Genomic DNA, 20588 nt, shown 5'->3' with positions numbered 1-20588 from the left:
GGCGTAGCGAGATGAGATCTCGGTGACCGAACAGCCTCGCACTAACCAGAATCGACAAAAGCACGACACGTGAACCGAATGCTCGGTGCGGCGGAGCCAGGAAACACATGAGAAGCCGCTCCCATTGGTTCACAACGGTGGGCCGTACACGAGACGGGAGTACGTCAAACGGAGTAGGGGGCGGCGAGATTGGATGCTGGAGACTGACAGCGTCACGGACGGCAGAGGCGGCAAAAGCGCGACACGTGTGTTGGTGCGGCTCCTGCGCCCCGCCGAGAGTGGAAACACGAGAGAAAGCCCTCCGACTGGTTGACTAGTGCGGACCCCACAGGACAGGGGCTTATCTTTGCATTTTTTTTGTTGAGTTGTAGAAAAACTGATTAGGGATCTAATAGCAAAAAATACAAACATATTTCTCACTGCGGGAGGGACTTCATCAAGTAACAAAGAGGTTTGTTTTCGAAATAAGTGATCGAAAAGGGACCTAATAGCAAATAGAACAGCGAAGTCATATTTCTTGCGGCACAAACGAAAGCCTCGAAGCCTTCTCGGTCTTCCTTCGCTCCCCCGAGAGCTTAATGGCTCTCGAGACATCGGAGCAAGCCTAATCCGATCAAGGAGAGCTCCGACTGAGGGCCATGAGTCGCGGAACGGGAGCCGGCTACGATCGTCACACCACAATCTTCTCGCCCGAGGGCCGCCTTTACCAAGTCGGTAAGCCCTGGGGTTCTTGATCCCCCACCACAGGAAGTGATTTTTGATCTATCGTTCGATCGGAGTGGGGTCGTCCTCTTAGTTTTTGGGTAGACGAGAAGACGTGGTCTGTAGGGTTTTTTCTTTGATTTTGGGGCAGAGTACGCGTTTAAGACCGTCAAGGCCTCCGGGATCACGTCGATTGGAGTCCGAGGAAAGGATTCCGTGTGCGTTGTCACCCAGAAGAAGGTCCCCGTGAGTATTTCTTCGCCTCACTCTTTAATTTGTCCTCCGATATGCGATCGTTCTTCGTATGAGATAGTCAACAACTCAATGTAGGACAAGCCTTTGGATCAGACCAGTGTCACGCATCTCTTCCCCGTTACGAAGTACCTTGGATTGTTAGCCACCGGGATGACAGGTTTCCTATATTTCTTCCCTTTGAAGTGAATGATCATGTTGCTTAATTTAGTGTGCAGATGCTTTCAGTTATATGAGGTTTCTGAAGTATGTATGTTAGCCTCATGGAGTACCATTTTTTATTTCTGGTACATGTAGACAATCGTTTATATCATCTATTGAATGTGTTTGACCAAGGGAAATCTTGGAAGGAAAAAAGAGAAACCAATTCCGAAGAGGGAAGAAGAGGATCTACAATGGTCGAGTGGTTGAGGAGGGAATTTATAAAATCTGATTCATTGAAAGAAAGAAAGTTGCAGAAAGAGTGTTGCAGGATTTCATTAGTTATCTACTACGGCAGATTTGTTTTGCATCATCTTATGCAGCTAAATTTGCATTCAAATTGCTGACTGGCTTGTTCTTTTGGATATTCCAGATGAGATATTTTCAAACTTGGATGGTAGGCCTGCCTGATGGACATAGGGCTTCATTGTGCTTCCTGTTTATATGAATGCTGTAAAAATCTCCTCATTGGAGTACTTCGTTGGTGACATTTCAATAGTTTCCTTAGTGTAGTTCAAGGAATTTGTGGTCATTGAAGGATGGAATGTGGGTGGATCTGGTGTCATCATTGTGCCACAAGCTAAGGATAGTGGGTTTTACACTTAAGAAGCTGATGGACAAGAAGATTTCTGGAATTAAGTGGTTGATTGGGTCAAAGTTGAATCCTTTGATAAAAGGGTTGGAATCAGGTCAACTTTATTTACTTTTCATGTAAACATAAAGAAGTGCTTGGTCTTATGGCCATGGAGGTTTAGACTTTGGGATAACAAGATAAAGGGTGAATCAAGTGCACCAGGCTTCCACCAACACGACATCTTGGAAGTGAATGTATGCAACCTTACGATCACATATAGAGAAGTTACCTTCGCGACTTTGGGATAACAACAGTGGAAATTACATAAGATGATGGAAAACCAAAAATTTGATATATGTCATTTGCATTATAAATGTAAAAGATAAGAGTCACGATGTTGAGGTCTTTTTTCAATTTTAGATGTGAGGATAAAGATGTGTCCTTTCATAACTTTTCAGCTGCATCAGTCTCAAATGATGCTAGAAGACGAATGAGTAACTTATATTGCAGCAATGGTTAAGCATCTGTATCTAAGTTGAAAACAACAGGTTATTCAAAACAACAGCAAACATGGTATTTTTAACCCCACTATAACTATTTGTTAATTTAACTCAAAAGTGTTATTTATTTCAGTCTCAAACAAACGGCTTCATTTGGAAGAACTCTGTAGAAGCTTACATCATGATGTTATATTTTTAGAGGATCTGATGCATTGGTTGCTGTTAGTAATATGGTGTCATAGGATATGTTTAATGTATATATCATTCAATATGATTAAGATTTGATACTGTGGTCATTGGCTGATGCAAGATCATTAGTCCAGCAAGCAAGAAATGAGGCAGCTGAATTTCGTTTCAAACGGGGATATGAGATGCCTATTGATGTATTAGCAACATGGTATGGTCGCCCTCTTTTGTCTTATTATCCTTGTGATGAACGAAACCAATATTTTGAGCATCACACAAAGTCAGTATGCATATAATTTTTTAGGGATAATTATAGATTATCCCCTGTAATTATATAGGATTAGTATCCTGGTCCCTATACTTTAAAAAGTAACATTGAAATCCCTACACTTATGAAAGTGAAACATTTAACATCAATTCTCCTTATATTGTCAATTTCATCGTGAATGGATGGGGTAAAAAAGTAATTTCATATAAACTTTTGGCATAAGAAAGAATGCATGGATGCAAACTCGTGCGGTTATCTTTCTTGTGTTTTTTTGGGTTTTTAATCACTGATTAACACTTAGGTGATGCCAATCCACCATATATTTATTTTCACAAAGCAAGTACAATCTTAATTTTTATATGATATCATGGATGCTCTTTCACTTTTTGTCTCTGCTCTTGCCGGCATTATTCTAGTTATGGCATATTAAGAACTTCTGGGCATAGCTAGTAACCTGCGTGGGTGTTGTCGTCTTCACCGCCCACCGCAAAGATGTTCCTCCGGTCCCCCTTCCCGTACTTCGCCTAAGGGATGCTGCGCTTCCGCTGCTCTCCCTTGCCCCAGGCAATCAGTTGCTAGCAGTGCTGTGCGCTGCCATCGAACTTGTCGTCGTTCCCACCGTCATCCGCCTCTCCCCAGTAGTCTGGCACCTCGATCATCCCTCGCTCGATCATGCTGCAATCCTCCACCAGGGTCTGGTAGCGCTCCCATGCCTCAGCGGAACTCCACCTTGCCAACTACACCGTGATGGCGGACCATCAGTCCGAGGTGCCCTCTGGGTACACCACCAAGGCCCGCTCGAAGACTTGTCCTCTCGCATTCACGGCGTCGGCGCAACCCCCTCGAACTGCCTAGAGAACATGGACATCAAGTCGCCCTCGCTCACTCGTCTTACTCTTCTTTCGCAAGGAACGAGAGGGTTGGTGGTGTGATGTTTTTTACTCGATGTCGCCACTGGTCTATCGTTTGCAGCCCAGCCGGAGGTGCGCGAGGCTAGCGCACAAGGGTGGCTTTCCAAAGGAGATCTGAGCGCCAGCCTCGCGTGCCACTGACGCTGCCGCTAGTTTGTCATCCGCAGTGCAGCCGAAGGCGCACGAGGGTGGCATTCTAGAAGAGATCCGGGTGCCAACATCGCATGTTACCGGCACTACCGACCTCGCGCACCACCGATGCCGCTGTCGTCCGCAGGGAGGAAAGTGAAATTGTCGTCCGAAGTTTATATGAAATTACTTTTTTACCCCTTTCATTCAAGACGAAATTAATGACATGAGGAGAATTGGGGTTAAATGTTTCACTTTCGTAAGTATAAGGATCTCAATGCTACTTTTTAAAGTATAGGGACCGAGATGCTAATCCTATGTAACTATAGGGGGTAATCTATAATTACCCCAATTTTTTAGTATTGCATCTGTTGTTTTTGTCCGGTGGGAATTTCTTCTTCCCAAGATGCTAGTAGGAGTTCTTTATTTTATGTTAACATTATTGATCGTTAATAAAATCTTTACATCTACTTTAGACAGTGACACCCTCATTGTGATTGTTGCAGTTAGGAGGCCATGACTGGTACATAATTATCTGATAAACAAATTTCCTTAACATCTATGGAAGTAGGAAGTCTTTTGAGTTGGTGCTTTTGGTAGTAAAGATTTTGCTGTGGTATTGACAACAACTTTTCTTTCATCTTTATGTGGTATATGTATGGACACTTTTGAGAACATGATTAGCATAAAGTGGAACATAATTTGGAAGAAAATGAGTGAAGAGATAAAACTTGATTAGTGTTTTTTTCTTGATCATCATGAGATGGTTTTGAAGCTAGTCCTGTTTATGTTGTTGGCATCTAACTGTAAATGAATTGTAGTCATGACAGATATTTATTTATTTATTTATTATGATTTTATGTTCAGAAGACCAGTCCTCTAAGCCAACCATCTTTGTGACTATATTATCTTCCCCAATATGGTTGATAGCACGAGTTTATAGTATTCTGTTCCAGGCTGCAAGTGCTGGCTTGAAAGAACAAGAAGCAATCAACTTGCTGGAGAAGAAAATGAAGAATGATCCAGCATTCTCGTATGAGGAAACTGTGCAGGTAAGATATGACAGATTGTAATTGGTGTGCATTGAACATCTGTTACCTATGGCAGAATTACCTGCAACTTTCTACAATTAACTTCCACCAATGTTGTGTCTTCCGATTCTTGGCTGTAGAAGTTTTACTGCTTCCAAATAGGCAAATGTACTATCGCCCAGTAGGTGGTTTAGTTAGTACATTGAGTTGGTATTTTCCTTGTCTTGACACCAAGTATTGGGTAGTGGGAAACACATCTGTGTAATGTTGGTCTTTCTCTCCCAATTTGTGTGTTCTCTACTTCCTTTCTTTGGTTTAATTTTGGAGCTCTTTTTTTTCATTTTGAATTATGCTTATACAAGACCCTTTGATCCATAAGCTCAGATGGTGTTTCTCCTTAACGAATCACTGGTTAGTATATAGAGTATTTGGCTAATCTTATGTTGATTATTGCAGACTGCAATATCTGCTCTACAATCAGTTCTGCAGAAGGACTTCAAAGCTACAGAGATAGAGGTAACCCATTGACTTATGGTCATTAAGGATTGGTAATTTTTAATAAGGTTGGAGAAAAAAATTAACCACAACAGAGAGCCATTAGCCATTCACTCAAGTGTCATAATTTCGTAAGAGTAACCATTTTTTCTGTTTGCTACATGCCTGCATCTTAAGCTCGTCCATGATTAGGGAATTCCATTTTTTTCCAGTATGGTTATCGCTTACGACATGACTTTGGTTATTCTCTAGGTGGGAGTTGTCACATGATGAACCTGGCTCATCAAATAAAGGATGTGATTGAGAAATATCAAAGGTAGTGACAACATATCTTCTTTCTTGAAGGATGTCTTTCAACTGCTTTATCTATCTCAGGTTGATCAGATATTTAACATGCCTTCCTCAATCAATATTATGGTCCATATGACTTGTGTTTGTCTCCATACAACCACTACTGAGAGAGCGAGGTGGTGACAAGTTATCTTTCTTAGCTTTGTACAACCTTTTCACATAGAGCTTACACTGAGCAACTTTATTGCCTTACTAGTTGCATGGGATGAGCAGTATTCTATCATCTCGCTCTTATTTATGTGATAGCATATGGAATAAGTTACATGCCACCCAACATGCATGCTTTTTTCTTTAATCACAGGATATTCCTTTTTTCGTACCTTTAATTGATGACATGATGTACAAATCATTCTCTCAACCACTTCTCAACATCACACAGTTCAAGCAAATCAGAACTATTAGAACATATAAGATAAGATTGGCATCATCAATCTTATCTTAATACATTAATCATTCACAACTCTTGACTCTTGCTTAGCAAAAGCATCAAACTGCTTGTCATGTTGAAAGTGGCATGAACATGACATGACCTTCTGCAATAATCTCTGTAAGCATTTGAATCTTTCCTCTTCTTTTTTTTTTTAATTCTCTCGTGTTTACATGATTCAATTTTTTCTTTCCATCATGCTTTTATTTTCTAAATTCAGTCATTTGCATCTCTTCATTAGCAGCAGCAGTAGCAGTGGTTTTGAGAGCTGGACAGCAAGATCATTGTTTCTGAAGGCTTATGAGTCGTTCTTCTTGTGATGCATGGGTGAGTTCCTGCGCACTCGACTCCCTACTTCCCTGCAAAGGACATCAGAGAGCTTCCCGGGCTTTGGGGACCTCAGCTTGTGCATGTGGCCTTGGCGGCGGAGGCCATTCTCCTTCATGCCCACCGTCTCTGTTCCTTCTTCGCTACCGTTCTCTGCGACTGGTGCTACGTAAACGAAGGTGCCTAGTAGCACATCGTTCATGTCCAAGAGCGGCTCCAAGGCCTCGACGATGGCCGACATGTGAGGGCGGGACTTGGGACTCTGGCTCAAGCACTGGTAGACCACCGCCGCGGCCCTCTGAGCTCCCTGGGTGGAGTACTGGCCCTCGAGGCCGGGGTCCATGATGCGGTACAGCTTCCGTGGATCACTGAGACACGGTCGCGCCCACTCCACGAGGTTCTGCTCTCTGCTCGGCCGCGCCTTGTCGACGCAACGCCTCCCCGTCAACAGCTCCAGCAGGACGACGCCGAAGCTGTAGACGTCGCTCTTGGCCGTGAGGTGGCCTGGCGATGGCTGAGGAGATGAAGAACCAGTTCCGAACAAAGAGGAGAGATGGGAGCTGTATCAGAGACTCACCAGTCATGATGTACTCCGGTGCAGCGTAGCCATGAGTGCCCATGACTCGGGTGGAGACGTGTGTGTCGTCTCCTTCCGGACCGTCCTTGGCGAGGCCAAAGTCTGAGAGCCTTGCCTTGTAGTCCTGAAACTTGAGGGACAGAGTTGCCCAATTAAGCATGACAGAGAAAGAGTGTAAAGTCTTTGCCATGGCCAGGCAGAGAGGCCATTTCAGCGGACAGTGGAGGAAGAAATGCTAGTTTACTGAGACAACAGATCCATTGTGATGCCAATTGATGCTCCCTAAATAGTGTTTTGGAAGCACAAGTTTGTCACTGCATCACAATGAAGTCTGGTCCAAGATACTTCTTCCTCCTGTCTAAAGGTAGCTCCAAGATGAGCTCATTGCCAGGAAAAAGATTGCTAGGATGATCCTTCTTTTCTACCATGAAGATGTCATCCATGGCTCTCCCAATTGTTGTGCCATATTCATGTTTCAACCATCTTTCGATAAGAAAGAAGAGATTAAAGAAGACTCACCGAGTCTAATAAGATGTTTGAAGCTTTAAAATCCCGGTAGATCACCGGCTTATCGGAGTCGTGGAGAAAACCTAAGCCCTTGGCAGCTCCCACGGCGATCCTTAATCGCGCTAACCAGGGCAAAGGAGTATAATATCCTGCACATATCAAGCAACTAAGATGATTCAGCAAGCTTAATTCCTTAATGCTAAGTATCTTCCTCTATGAAGATATGAGAGATTTATAACAAGTTAATGCATTTAGACTGCTTCCTAATTAATGACAAGAGATGCCATGGCATGCACAGAGTGGTCAAGTCCACTCTTAAACCCCATAACAGTATGTCTGTATGTATTGGAAAAGCATTCTCCATGTCCCACTTCTCCACAAAATGGGAATTAGAGAGTTGACTCGTTCAGCAAAGACCCCTGCTAATACTTTTCTGTATGACATCAAATTAACCTGTTTAGATTCATTAATACAAATGAAGACTAAGTCATTAAGCAACATGTTAAAAGTCTTATGCTTTTCCAGCTGCCAAGAAACCTTGGAGCAAGACAACAGTCTCTAAGAGTCATGGAAGTAATTTTCCTTGATGAATCCCTGGTTGCTTTATGATCTTCGAAAGTGAAGACCAAAAAAAGCAAGATGCCTTACAAGGATCAAGCAACCAATAAGAACAAGACGTTACAGGATTTCCTCCACTATGATATAATCTGGCATGTAGCAATGATGAAGTGCAAGAAAGAAATGCTCATAAACAACTTGTTGAAAAGTTGATGGCAACTTACGGTGACAATGAAATGGAAACTTTATTCAAGAGGAAAACGGACATACTTTTGAAGAGATGGTTCTCCAAGCTGCCCCGAGGCATGAACTCGTACACCAGCAGCCGGTGTTCCTCCTCGCAGCAGTACCCGATCAACTTCACGAGGTGGGGATGCCGCAGTCGTCCGAGAACAAGCACTTCGGCCTGTCGATGAGCCACAGGAAGCAAGCAACATAAGTTCGTGCAGGAGCGCATGAGGGAAGGGGAAGAAGCCATGCTAATAGCAGCGCTCACCAGCCATTCCTTGTGGCCCTGCCCGCCATCCAAGTCCAGGAGCTTCACCGCAACCGGCTGTGACTTCAGCCCGGGCTTCACCTTCTCGTCAACGAAGCCTCTGTAGACGGGCCCGAAGCCACCTTCTCCGAGGAAGTTGCCGACGGAGAAGCTCTGCGTCGCCTCCTTCAGCTCAGCCAAGGTGAAGACATAGAGATTCGATCCCACCAGAGATATGGACAGGTCCTCCGGGGATAACACGCCAGTGGAGGAACTGACGTCGGAGAAGGACAGCCGCTGGATTGGTATCTGCTTCTTCGACCGCTTTTTGTGACCGCTTCCATAGCATCCCGGCAGAAGAAGACTCCACAATGAGGCCTTCGACATCCTGCAGAGATGGTGAAGCCTCTTGACAGGTGAAGTGCAACTCGATCAGTAAAGGTGAACGGTCCCATGGATTCCCATGTCGGAGCAGCTAACAAGGATGTCGCCAAGGAAGAAGAGCTCAAAGAGGCCAAGGGAGGGAGCAGAAGCCAATTATTCATGTCATACCAACTGCTCCACCAAATTTAAGGGCCATTTCTGCCCTGGCGTGAGGAAAATGCCGAGGCTGACCCTTGACTTTGCCAATGGCAAGAGAGACCATGGAGGACAAAAGGTGTCGAGAAGACTTCAGTTTCAAGGTCTGTCCACCAAACCAAGGGTAGGAAGGAACTCTCTGATTTTTTCTGCTTGGTGTGACACTTCCACAAACAAGACTGATGGTATTCAAAGCAGTCCTCAATATAATACAGATAAAACCAAGTGAATACAAGAATCTCCTGCTGCTTTCTGATTTGATATCACATCATGATTTGGTTGAAGGAATAGTCTTGCAACTTGATTCAATGAATCCAATCCTGGCCAAGATATCGGTTCTCTGGACATGAACGACTGTCTTTGATATACTGCAATCATGCTAATTCTACTTCCAAACACTATACTTTGATCAAAGTTGGAGCAAATAATACTCTGGGGAGCAGAATAGTAGCAGGTCCAATGAGTGCCTCACCTAATTATGTGGCTCAAAGCATTGTGTACAGTGAAAACATGTCAGATTAAGTCACAGAAGCAGACAGATCACCACCATTAGAACCTTCTTTCCAACTTATGCTGATGTGGGTTAGCAGATGATACATCCATTCATATGGATGTAATTGACCAGAGTGGGGACACTTCATTTTCTAGTGTACAGAAAACCATAATTGATGTCAGGACATGCATGCTTGAGACATTGTTTAGGGTTTTTTTTATTTTTGTAGACTGAAAAGTATGGCCCCAATCAAATATTAAACCTGGTCTTCTAGAATCAGACCTGGCCTTTTGTGGGGGGCACATATCCTGCGACTTCAAGAGCAAGAAGACAGAGGTTTCACTTGCAAAACATTAGTTTGAGGAACTATGGTTGTCCTTTTTTTTATCTAACTGGAAGGCACCATCCATCCTTGAGACAAAGGGTTTCTGATTCTGTGGTCGCAAACAAAACAGATACTTGCTGTATTCTTTAATCATATCTTCCGAACATATTTCTTCTGACATGCATTCCTTTTCTGCAAGTAAATTATGATTGGTCAATAGATGGGTTAATAAGTTCCCAAAAAATTTCCAACACTGAACTTTAGAAATAATAACCATGTAAAATGATAATGTCATTATCAAATACTTAACAAAAGAAGAAGTGTATCACACTGACCTGTAGCACTTTTTTTATCATATATTCTTGGTTACTCTGCACAAACAGTTTTCCTCAAACTGATGTCCTGCCTGACCTGTCAACCCAAGCCAACTTTGTCACGCTCTTGAGACATCATCTGTTGTCAGTAGAGGGACTGGAAAAAAAAAAAGAGTAAAAGAAAGGAAGAATAGGTCTCATTAATTGTTGGTGTTGGGCACTCCCGGATTGAGAGTGCATAGTGATTCCTCAGAAGCTGATCTCTGTCAGTGCTGCTGCTTGTCATGAGTTTGACTATTATTGGTCCTGGATAAAGTATGTCTAGAATTCATTCAGAACTCCTTTTCCCTCTTGCTTTCCTTTTGTAGTTTTGTGCTCTGTCTTTCTCCTCCTATCCACTGTCTTATCTCCGGTTCTTCCATCAAATAACAATAATGATGGCATTCTGCTCATAATAATAATAATAATTGCAACAGCAGCAGAGCAATAATTCATCTTTTCTGGTAGTAATATTCTAAGTCTTTGTTTTTCATTTAATATCTTACAATGTACACTATCGACTCGGTCTAAATACTCCCAAAATCATTTCTTTTCTTTTATTAAAGGTCAGCCAGGAGATAAAACCTGAAAAAACATTTCGCTTTCAGTCAAAGAATGCATCCATGGTCATGAGTTGGAACTTTGCCCTGTTCCATTTGGGCTTCACTGCAGGGAAAATAGGTTGAGAAACATATGCAGACAAACATATACAACAAATTCATCTATGGAAGTCAAGTCGACGTTGTCCTTGCAATTATAATGTACTGCTCTGGATGTTCAAACAAGTCACAAAATGATCAGGTCTGGATCTTTTGGCCTTTAGGGTGTGTCCGGTACTATGGAAAAGAATTTTCTTTTAAAACTATATATGTTTTCCAATATTTTTTAGAAAAAAGAATATTGAAAATTTTGTCTACAACATAAGAATAACTAATTAGAGTTTTCTTAACTTAGAAAACAATTCCTTTCAAGATTGAAAACATCATTAAGATTAAAAAAAAGTGTTAGATTAATAAAATTTTAAAAACTAAGTTAGCAATTAATTTTTGAAAATTAGGTTTTAATTATTAAAAATAGCATCAATTGATCTCATGTAATAGTTGTTTTAGAGTCCTATCAAATTGACTAGAACATCAATCCTATTACCTCAAAGTCAATCATGGAGGTTGGCTATAAAAGTCCATCAATGCCAACATCCCAATTTATTTTGTTATGTCAAAACTAATACTGATATGTAAAACGACTGGACAACAAGACTTAACATCAAAGTGGGTCTCTTATAATTTGGAAGCATATGAATTGAAATGAAAATTCACAATTAGTATTTCCAACTCTTTGCAAGAGTTTCCCCTACCATTCGTTCCAAATTTAATTTGTGTCCTCATCCATTTTATTTTCAAAAAAGAAAAGAGCTTAGTTTGCTACTAAATCCTGGGAAATGAAGATCCTCATTGGATGGGTCGTCGGATCCAAAATAATGAGAAAGCAAACCTTTGATGGTATAGTTACTAATTACAGCCCTTGAATTTAAAAAAGATTGAAATGTCTCCCATATGTGTTTGCTCTATTGTCATCTTTGAAGTCTAACACATTAGGCTCTTTCCTAATAGCCTAAGATTCTGGGATTGAAATTTTTCGAAGCATCCACCACAGTATCAATCCCTTCCAATTTCATCCGGTGTGTAGGTGTTTGATCAATACTTGTGCAATATTCTTCTGCTTAATTGGCTTGCACAATGCACTTGATCTTGGTTTACTAACCCTAATCCGACTTGTAAAACCTAATGTATATCATATCTTTTCCTGACAACTCAAACATTTGAAATTACTAGTAATCCAATCAAAACATCCATCGGTCACCGTCACTATTATCCTCTTTCGCAATGTATTTAAATCTGATATTTATCGATTAGTTCAACAAACAACCTAGCGATCCGATTATGATAACTATGACCACAAAGATGATAGTGAAGAGTAGCACCTTCAATCCACATCTCAATCATGTCGTTGCTGCTGGTGGTGGTGGTGGTGGAGGGAGGAGGGAGGATTGAGTAGCGTCCAAGTAATCTCCTCGGGACGACGTTTCCTTCTTCGCTCTCGTGCTGTCGTAAGAACGCACCCAGATTACTCCTCGGGTCGAGGTCGGGGTCGGTCAAACGGGGACTAGACGACGTGATCAGGACGTACCACCGGCACCGCCCACGGCCGTAAACGGCGGCCACCAAAGAACCGGGAACCAAAGCGGTTCCTTCTCCTCCTCGATTCATCCTCCCTGATCCGTCCTCCTCTGCTGCCTCTCCTGCCTCCCCCACCACCACCTCGACGGCCATCCGTTCGCACGCCACTGGTTGCTCGCCTCTCCGTGTCAGGCCGATGTGCCGCTCCCACCCACCCGCCCCCTCTCCATCCCCATCCGCCTCCCTTCGCTGGATAAGAAGACAGCGAAAGCCAAAAGAGGGAAAAAGACCGCCAACAATTTTCGCGAAAACAACCCTCAAATAATTAATGGCTTTATTTGGTTGCCTATACGTATATACGTATGTATATACACTTACTCGTATTATACTGTCTTTCTAATCCAATCATGTCTTGTGTGACCGTATGAATTAATTGATCGGATTAATTATATTAAAAAAAATAAAAAATTTATGTGGTGGATGTCAATTATGAGTGATTTAGTCCGAATTGATTCAAAATATTGTCCACCGAAGGATTTTTAATAAATAGAAATGAATAAATTTTTATAATAGATTTTTTTATTTTTTAAATATTATAAATTATGATATTATATAAACTATTTTTTAAATTTTTTATTTTAAGATAATATCAGTCTAAAATTTTATTTTTAAATTTTTATTTTGAAAAATTTATTTTAAAATAATATCAAATTTAGATAAAAGCTTATGTGCATAAACAATATGAACAGTAAGATTGAATGAGAGGTCAAAAGATTTTCAGTAAATAAAATTAAATATTTTTTATAATATATTAAATTTAAAAATAATATACATGATGAACATATAGAACTCAACGAGCGACTAATATATCCATAGCAAAATATAACAATTTCAAATAAATAAGATACTAAATATAAAACATAGATATAATAGTTCGTAGATATGAATGCAGAATTACAATGTCAGCTCATTCGAAATATGTTTTGTTCATAATAATTAAGTAAAAATTAGTTTGAACAAATCATTGACGAGCATTTCGGGGCATATCAATAATATATGAAATATTTTAGAACATATCATTGACGAGTATTTCGGAGCATATCAATAATATATGAAATATTTTGGAGCATATCAATGACGTATTAAATATTACGAAGCATATCAATTACATGTGTAGTATTTCGAAGTATATCAAGGGCGTATGAAATGTTATGGGGCATATCAATAACATATAAAAAATTTTAAAATATATTAATAATGAAAAGATAATATTTCAGAACATATCAATGACTATGAAATGTTTCATAACATACGAATGACATATTAATAAAATATTATATTAGATAAAAATAATTTTTCAAAAAATATATTTTAAAATAATATTCATGTAATTGATTATGCTTTTTTTTTTGCTGACTATATTATAGTTGTTATTGGAGATGGATATTTTTTTCTCTTAAATATATAAATAATATAATATAGTAAAAAGGAATGATAGAGATTATAATAACAGTAGTTGTGTTAGGAAACGAGAGATTTTTTTCCTTTTTGTAATAAAAAAGACTTTAATAGGCACAGAGAAAATTTAGGCATTTTAGTTTTTAAAAACTAATTTTGTTTAATTTATGAAAAACTTTATAACCATAAAAAAGATAAAGTATATGAATAATACAATAATATTTTTTGATAATATGAGAGCTGATTGAGGAAATGAGAGAATAACTTTTTCTCTTTCATATTTATAATAAAAAGACTCAAATATGCTTAGGGAGAAATTAAGCATTTTCAAATTGTTTAATTAATGAATTACAGATTATTTTCGGACTTAAACACCGATGGACTAACTAATCCGACTAATAATTACATTTTAGAAATCTAAAATTATATATACTAAAAATAAAAGTAGGTAAATGACATAATAATATTTTTATAATATAGCAAAAGAAGATAGAGATTATAATAAGAGAGTTGAGGGAATGAGAGACATATTTTTTTTCTTTTACATATTTATAATAAAAATACTTAAATACGCCAATAGGAAAATTAAGCATTTTAGTGGTTTAAAAAGCTCAACTTGTTTAATTAAAAATTAGACATTATTTTTATGACTTAATCGTTCATTAATTGCATCAATGGATTAATTGAGCCGATAGTAAGTTTAATCATTTTATTACGGAAAAAAAATTATGCATTCATCAAACCCCAAATTTAAATTATTTTATGGTTTAAAATTATTTGGGTTTGAACAATTAATTTTTTATGCCTTGAAAAGAATTATTGGGCCTCGTTATGTATATATAAACTATTTAAGGGATCGAAACGCAAATAACAATTGGGCCTCGTTATGCCTTTGAACCGGCTAATATGAGCGGTTTGATTCGGGCCCGGTCCAATTGAGCCGCCGGAGAACAAGAGTGCACGACTCGACCGGCGGTTCCCTCCTCTCCTCTGTCCATTAAAGAAGCGATATTGGAATCTATAAGGGCTTATGTGAAAAGTGCCTCGTCCGCCGCCGATATAACGGCGGCACTTGTCGCCATCGACCATGTCTTCTCTTAGGGTTTGGAAGAGGGGAGCGAATGCGGCGATCCATTCTCTTCCTTCCTTCCTCACCATGAATGGTTAGGGCGAGGCTCTGCCTTATGATAAGCGTGCCCAATCTTTTCCACATCCATTCGTTTCCGTCTCCCTTCGATTGTGTTCTTCTCTTTCTTCATCGATTAGTCAAAAACTGATCTTTTTTTCTCTCTCATTAATGGTTTTGATTGACAGATACGTGGCCGAGAAGTTGCTTAAATTTCTGCCAAGAAAACATCTGTTCTTACCTTAGCTGCTGTCGATTCTTTTTCTTCTCCCTCTGATTGGGTTATTCTCTTCCTTCATCGATTTGTCAAGAACTGATCTTTTTTCACTTAGGTTTCTCATTGACAGATACGTGGGCTACTGTATTCACATCGTAGTCTTTGAAAAAGAATCTGTTTTACCACTTCGCCTCCCCTTCGACCCTTCGTCGAAGGCCTTCTTGGCAAATAGTTCTAGGTGTGGGGTATTCCATCATATTGACGAGTAGGGTTTGGGGTTGATCGATTATCAATTTGGGGAAGCTTATGAAAAACAAGTCTTGATTGGTTGCTAATTGCTGTTATAAATTTGAACAACCATATGATATTGTCTGTCCATGCTCGACACTCTGACTATCTTGATTCGAACTAGTAAACATGATTCATTAATGCAGGCTTGTCTTCTTGGTTATATATGTTCGAAGTATGGCTGGCAGTGTGTCTATTATTGTTCTTGATAAGTTTTTGGCTCTTCGGAAAGGGGTGGTCCTAAGTGATGAATAACTCTTGAAAGCTATGGAACTATTTCCAAGTGGAGCTTTTGTCATAGTTACTCTGATAGGGCTTTTGTGTTTATTGATACTTGAATGTGTTTGATTTTCTATCAACTTTTCGGATTAACTATAGGTTTCATTTAACTTGATAAGTTATATTCTCTTACAAAAATGGTGACCCTAAGTGATGAATAACTCTTGAAAGCTATGGAATTATTTCCAAGTGGAGCTTTTGTCATAGTTACTCTGATAGGGCTTTTTTGTTTGTATGTCTTTGATTTTCTATCAACTTTTTGGATTAAATATAGGTTTCATTTCATTGCTCAATGAATCTTCCATCATCGGAGTGGATTCAATCAGTCCCACAACTTTTTGCTGCCATCAGCTCATAATGTTGAATCATATCAGTATTACTGATCTTTCTTTTTGCTGCTTATGCTGATGTGACGACCTACGATTTCATGGATCGACTGTGTACGTGGTTTCTCCAATTACATAGGACTTTTGAGAGAAAGATGGTTCTTAATTGTGCAGTTGACCAACTAAGGTCACGACTGGCCAAGATTGATGGGATTTCTTGGCTAAAAGCTCTCAAGATCCATGGATCCCTCTTATCTACATGCACTCCTACATGCAAGTTGGACCAGTCTGTTCTTGTTTCTATGTTGATTTCCTTTTGAATATCTTTGTGATCAAACTTTTCCATCTTTTCTCATCGGTTTCCTGTTTTCTTTTCTTTTCTTTTCTTTTTGTGTGTGTGTTTTTTTTCTTTTGTGCATGTGTAGCCTTAATTGGCTTTTTGGTGAGTTGACAGATTACATGAACAAAACTGTTTCTAGTTGTTTCAAAACCTTAATTGGTGTGTGTCCATTTTTTGTTTTTTTTTTGTGCATGTGTGGCCTTAATTGGCTTTTAGGTGGGTTGACAGATTACATGAGCAAAACTGTTTTGATACCTAGAAGGTTGTGATATGCCTGATTCTCATGGATTTACAAGAAAAAAAAGCAAAATAGTGAAGATATGAAATCATCAAACATAAATTAAAACTGTTTTCTGAGCTGAAAATAAGTCATTGAAGCAAGATTTGCATTATTTTCTTCTTTGGAAAGTGTTTGGGCTTTTTAAAATCTTCTTCAAGGTGCATGGTGTTTATTGGCATGTTAAGAAGACCAACATGGTTTCACTATGCTCCTCGATGAGTGATTGAAGAGAGTTGTTTTCTTTTTTAAATATCTAAAACAAGGTACATTATGCTTCTCGGAGCAAAAAAAAAGCCCAATTCTTCCGGCTAATCATTCCTCCACATATAGGAGGGTTTTGACATCAGAGCAAAATGCGCGAATCAATTGGCACTTCGGTTTCTCTCACGGAACAACAACAACGACAACAACAATAAAACCATAAGTCTCAACTATTTGGGGTCCAGCTACATAGATCTTTTGTTGTCATTGAAATTTATAAAAAGTTATTTTCCTCATGAAACATGTGACAAAATTTACAAGCATTAAATGACTTAGCCAGTCCCAAGATACATTTTATACAGTCTCTTCCTTCACATGTGACTGAAGAGAGTTTATTTGTTGTATTGGCTTCTTTTCAGTGTAACCTGATTATTGCCATGACTGAATCAACATACTTTGGTTTTGCTTTTGCACCATAGTATTGGTCACATGATTCTTCCAGTGCATAATGGCTCTTCTCTTTGTTTATTTTCGATCTCCATGTAATCAAGCATGCTGATAATTTGCTTCTCATGGGTTACAGTCACTTCCCTAGCACCTGGTGTTTGATGATTTGTTGCAATTGTTCTTCCACTCAGGCACTTACGTAACACAGTTGAGGGTCTTATGGAGGTAGTTTTTACTCTAGGGGCTCCAGAACTTTTCTGTATGCGTCCAAGGTTTGAATGTAACCTACCATTTGTATGTTTCTCTGCAACTTGGAACACTTAGCAGACATTGATTATCTTAAATACTGTTTTTTAGCATGCACATTTGACTTGTATTATGCAGTATAAACCTGATCTGTCCTCTGGCATTTCTGCAGCAGGTTAGTATACCGTACCCTTATGCTGATGCATATTATGGTGGTGTCTTGACTATGTTTGGACCAAATGCGTTTGTAGGTGCTATTTGAAATATCCTTATATTTTCAAAATTGCTTAAGCAAATGTTACTACTCAATTTCTGTTAATCAATGGTTGGTCTTTTCCAGTTCAAATTTTAACATTTGTAGTGTTTGACATTAGTTGCTTTCTAAGTTGGAAATAATCTAACTGTTGTATGAACCAAGGTTTTAAACCTTGGCTTCACTTCTATCTTGTTCTTGTTTGCAGCATTGCTGTTTGAATAGTTTGGTAGCTCCCTCCAAGGCCAAGGTCTTGGTCTCGCTCTGAAAATTAGGAAATGGAAGCAAAATGAAACAAGCGAAGAAAATTTATTCCACATTAGTATGGAAAATCAATGCTGCTATAGTTTGTGCACCGAGAAGAGAAATCCTTTGTAGACATAAGATTTTTCATTACAAATAATGTGATGTTGAATGTTTATCTAGGAGAAATTTATTGTGTTGCACTAAATTGCATACTGAAGTTCTGGTATTTCTTTTTGATAATATGAAAGATTGATACTGAACTGAACCTTTTGATAAATGTATCTAGATTGAAACTAAAAGATAAATGTAAGATCTTCTGTCATTAGCATGGATTTCATGTGTTAAATGTCAATTGATAGAAAATAATGACCATATCAAAAAAAATTTGTGAGCCTTTGTATAAAACGATTAATTGTAAATTCGAGTTATTGAAGTAAACTCTGAAAACTATAAGTTCTAGTGCAGTTAGGAACAAACTAGATTTATATAAACAACATTGAAAAAAAAAAGTATGTTGTTTTATATTGTTTTAAAAAAGAGAGATTGATAATGATGTTCTTAATAAATTTAAAGATAGATGGTTGAAGGGGAGAAGAGCATTAAATGCCCTTTAAATTGAATAAATTTATAAGAAGTTTGAATGTTTAAATAAGTTTAGTTTGTCTAGAAATGAGTTCATGGGCTTTGTGATCAGTTATAAAATATTATGCAGTTTAATAAAGGAATTTTCTCTTCTGATGTCATCATGATGTGATATGTTTTCATCATCTGAGGGCTATGGTGGTATGCCAATCAATGCTTTATCATGATAGGTTAATTGAGCTTGTTGAATCTTGATTGATTTGAGATAATGAGCACAATTTGAGAGCATAGTTGGTTCCAACATGACTGATAACGATGTTTCGATCTCTGAGGGCCTGAACTCATCCATGTGGCATTGGCTTGCTGGCCAAAGGAGGTCAAGTACTTGATGGTTAGTGACATGATGAGAGCTTCAGCTTCAATGAGCTATCTTCACTGCCACACCTTGGTGTGTTAACCCATCAACTAAATGAATGAGGGTTTTGTCAGGGTGCCGTGGTGGTGCTGGTGCTGGTGGTGGCCCTCTCTGGTCCTTGCAATCATGTTCACCTTCACTGAGACTCCTCACAGCATTTGCTACAGGTGAGAATGATGGAGAAAGGACTTGAGATCAATCATGTGAACTTGCTCAACTCTTGCACAATCTCTCCAACTTTTACGTTTGCCCAAAGTTTATGTACACATCCTTGATGCTTGTCAAAGTCCACAAGATGATAGTGTGAAAGGTTTCTTTTCCATATTTATGGTGATGTGCATCTCTTGTTGTATGTCTAAGTTTTTGTGTTGCTTATGCAAGACAAGGATTGACAAGGGACCATACTCTTGTGGTTTGGATGCAAAACAAGAAAAAAAAGGACATATCGCTACTATTTTCTCAATGTTTGACATTATTGTTTATGAGTAAACGAGAACACACAGAAAATATAATCCATAGGATGGTTGCATGTATTCATCTATTTTAAGACATTATGTGATCACAATTATTGGAGGTTAGAAGACAATTACCTAACCATCTATTCTTGTTATATGATTCAAAAGGAAATAGAGATGAAATATTTTACTTAAAAGGTTTCCCTCAAAAATTAATTGTTCTAGAAAACTATCAACAAGAGTTGCATCCAACAAGAATCAAGCTATTTTCCTACCACAATGTTTGTATAGGGATTTATTAAATACATTGTGGCATAAAACCAAGCAAAATAATATTTATGTGTGATATGTAGATATAGGTTGGCCTAAGAACAATAATAACATCACAATTGTAATGTCCCAACCAATTGGGATCAACTATATAATACTTTTTTTTTTTCCTTCCATTGGATAGTGTCAAAAGAATTTAAATTTTTATTATAAATCTAATAAAGTCCTAATTCTATCACTAAGACTAATCATCTAATCATTCATATATAAGACTCTTTTTAATCTTTTCTGAGAATTCTACATATTTATACTTCAAATCTAAAAGAGTTAAGTTGGTCATATATATATATATATATATATATATTGAGGCTGTGTGAGGATGAGCGTGTTTTGGCCATGTCCTGTAGTGGGACCAATTTGGTCGCTGTCGATGCCATGAATGATGCAGTTCGAGCAGACCATCAATTGCTCACCTCATGAAACCATCACCCTCGAAAGCCAAACACATACACACGCGGAGCCAAATACAAGAGATTAAGGTTTGACAAGGATGGAAGGAGGAAGAGACTCCCAGTGGCGTACACTCCCGACACTCGGGTGCGAACAGTGTCTCCTCATGATGGCTCTACCGCTTTGCTTTATCTTGTGTCGCTGCCTTCTTGCTTTGCCGATGAATACGTATCTGAGGAAGAGGATGCCACAGAGAGAGAGAGAGAGAGAGAGAGAGAGAGAGAGAGAGAGAGAGGTTGTATGTCAAGGAC

General features: G+C 38.9%; 2 protein-coding genes and 1 long non-coding RNA gene across 7 annotated transcripts; 2 read left to right on the top strand and 1 right to left on the bottom strand.

The window, feature by feature from the left end:
- The first annotated feature begins 527 nt into the window (after positions 1-527).
- LOC135606788 (proteasome subunit alpha type-6-like) lies at positions 528-7396 on the top strand. Of its 3 annotated transcripts, none has more exons than XM_065098003.1 (8): positions 529-714; positions 854-948; positions 1033-1114; positions 2548-2626; positions 4667-4775; positions 5211-5270; positions 5502-5565; positions 6272-7396. In XM_065098003.1, exons 1-7 carry the CDS (start codon positions 639-641, stop codon positions 5517-5519), a joined length of 519 nt encoding a protein of 172 aa, XP_064954075.1. In that variant the 5' UTR covers positions 529-638; the 3' UTR covers positions 5520-5565; positions 6272-7396. The 3 variants fall into 3 exon arrangements, with proteins under 3 accessions (XP_064954076.1, XP_064954075.1, XP_064954073.1); XM_065098001.1 differs by having other exon boundaries at positions 6269-7396; XM_065098004.1 differs by lacking the exon at positions 2548-2626 and having other exon boundaries at positions 528-714; positions 4591-4775; positions 6269-7396.
- On the bottom strand, positions 5980-12586 carry LOC135606787 (serine/threonine-protein kinase RIPK-like). Of its 3 annotated transcripts, XM_065097999.1 has the most exons (8): positions 12409-12586; positions 12203-12323; positions 10204-10279; positions 8493-10060; positions 8267-8402; positions 7451-7587; positions 6932-7061; positions 5980-6858 (listed from the first exon to the last, which is right to left on the bottom strand). In XM_065097999.1, the coding sequence occupies exons 4-8, from the start codon at positions 8856-8858 to the stop codon at positions 6326-6328; spliced, it is 1302 nt and encodes a 433-aa protein (XP_064954071.1). In that variant the 5' UTR covers positions 8859-10060; positions 10204-10279; positions 12203-12323; positions 12409-12586; the 3' UTR covers positions 5980-6325. The 3 variants fall into 3 exon arrangements, with proteins under 3 accessions (XP_064954071.1, XP_064954070.1, XP_064954072.1); XM_065097998.1 differs by having other exon boundaries at positions 12203-12586; XM_065098000.1 differs by having other exon boundaries at positions 6932-7055; positions 12203-12583.
- Positions 12587-14926: 2340 nt separating this feature from the next.
- LOC108952433 (uncharacterized) lies at positions 14927-19556 on the top strand. The gene is made up of 2 exons (XR_001977426.2): positions 14927-19078; positions 19177-19556. It is a non-coding gene; the product is annotated as an uncharacterized LOC108952433 (long non-coding RNA).
- The last annotated feature ends 1032 nt before the right edge of the window (positions 19557-20588 follow it).

This window comes from Musa acuminata, chromosome BXJ2-3 (assembly GCF_036884655.1).
Source record: "Musa acuminata AAA Group cultivar baxijiao chromosome BXJ2-3, Cavendish_Baxijiao_AAA, whole genome shotgun sequence".
Lineage (NCBI taxonomy): Eukaryota > Viridiplantae > Streptophyta > Magnoliopsida > Zingiberales > Musaceae > Musa > Musa acuminata.
This window is presented reverse-complemented; position numbering and strand designations above follow the sequence as displayed.

Coding starts and splice junctions, on each gene's coding strand:
- LOC135606788 (XM_065098003.1), top strand. CDS start 639: ATGAGTCGCGGAACGGGAGCCGGCTACGATCGTCACACCACAATCTTC. Junction 949..1,032: donor TCACCCAGAAGAAGGTCCCC/GTGAGTATTTCT, acceptor AACTCAATGTAG/GACAAGCCTTTGGATCAGAC. Junction 4,776..5,210: donor CGTATGAGGAAACTGTGCAG/GTAAGATATGAC, acceptor TGATTATTGCAG/ACTGCAATATCTGCTCTACA.
- LOC135606787 (XM_065097998.1), bottom strand. CDS start 8,858: ATGTCGAAGGCCTCATTGTGGAGTCTTCTTCTGCCGGGATGCTATGGA. Junction 8,403..8,492: donor AGGGCCACAAGGAATGGCTG/GTGAGCGCTGCT, acceptor GCTCATCGACAG/GCCGAAGTGCTTGTTCTCGG. Junction 7,588..8,266: donor GGAGAACCATCTCTTCAAAA/GTATGTCCGTTT, acceptor TGATATGTGCAG/GATATTATACTCCTTTGCCC.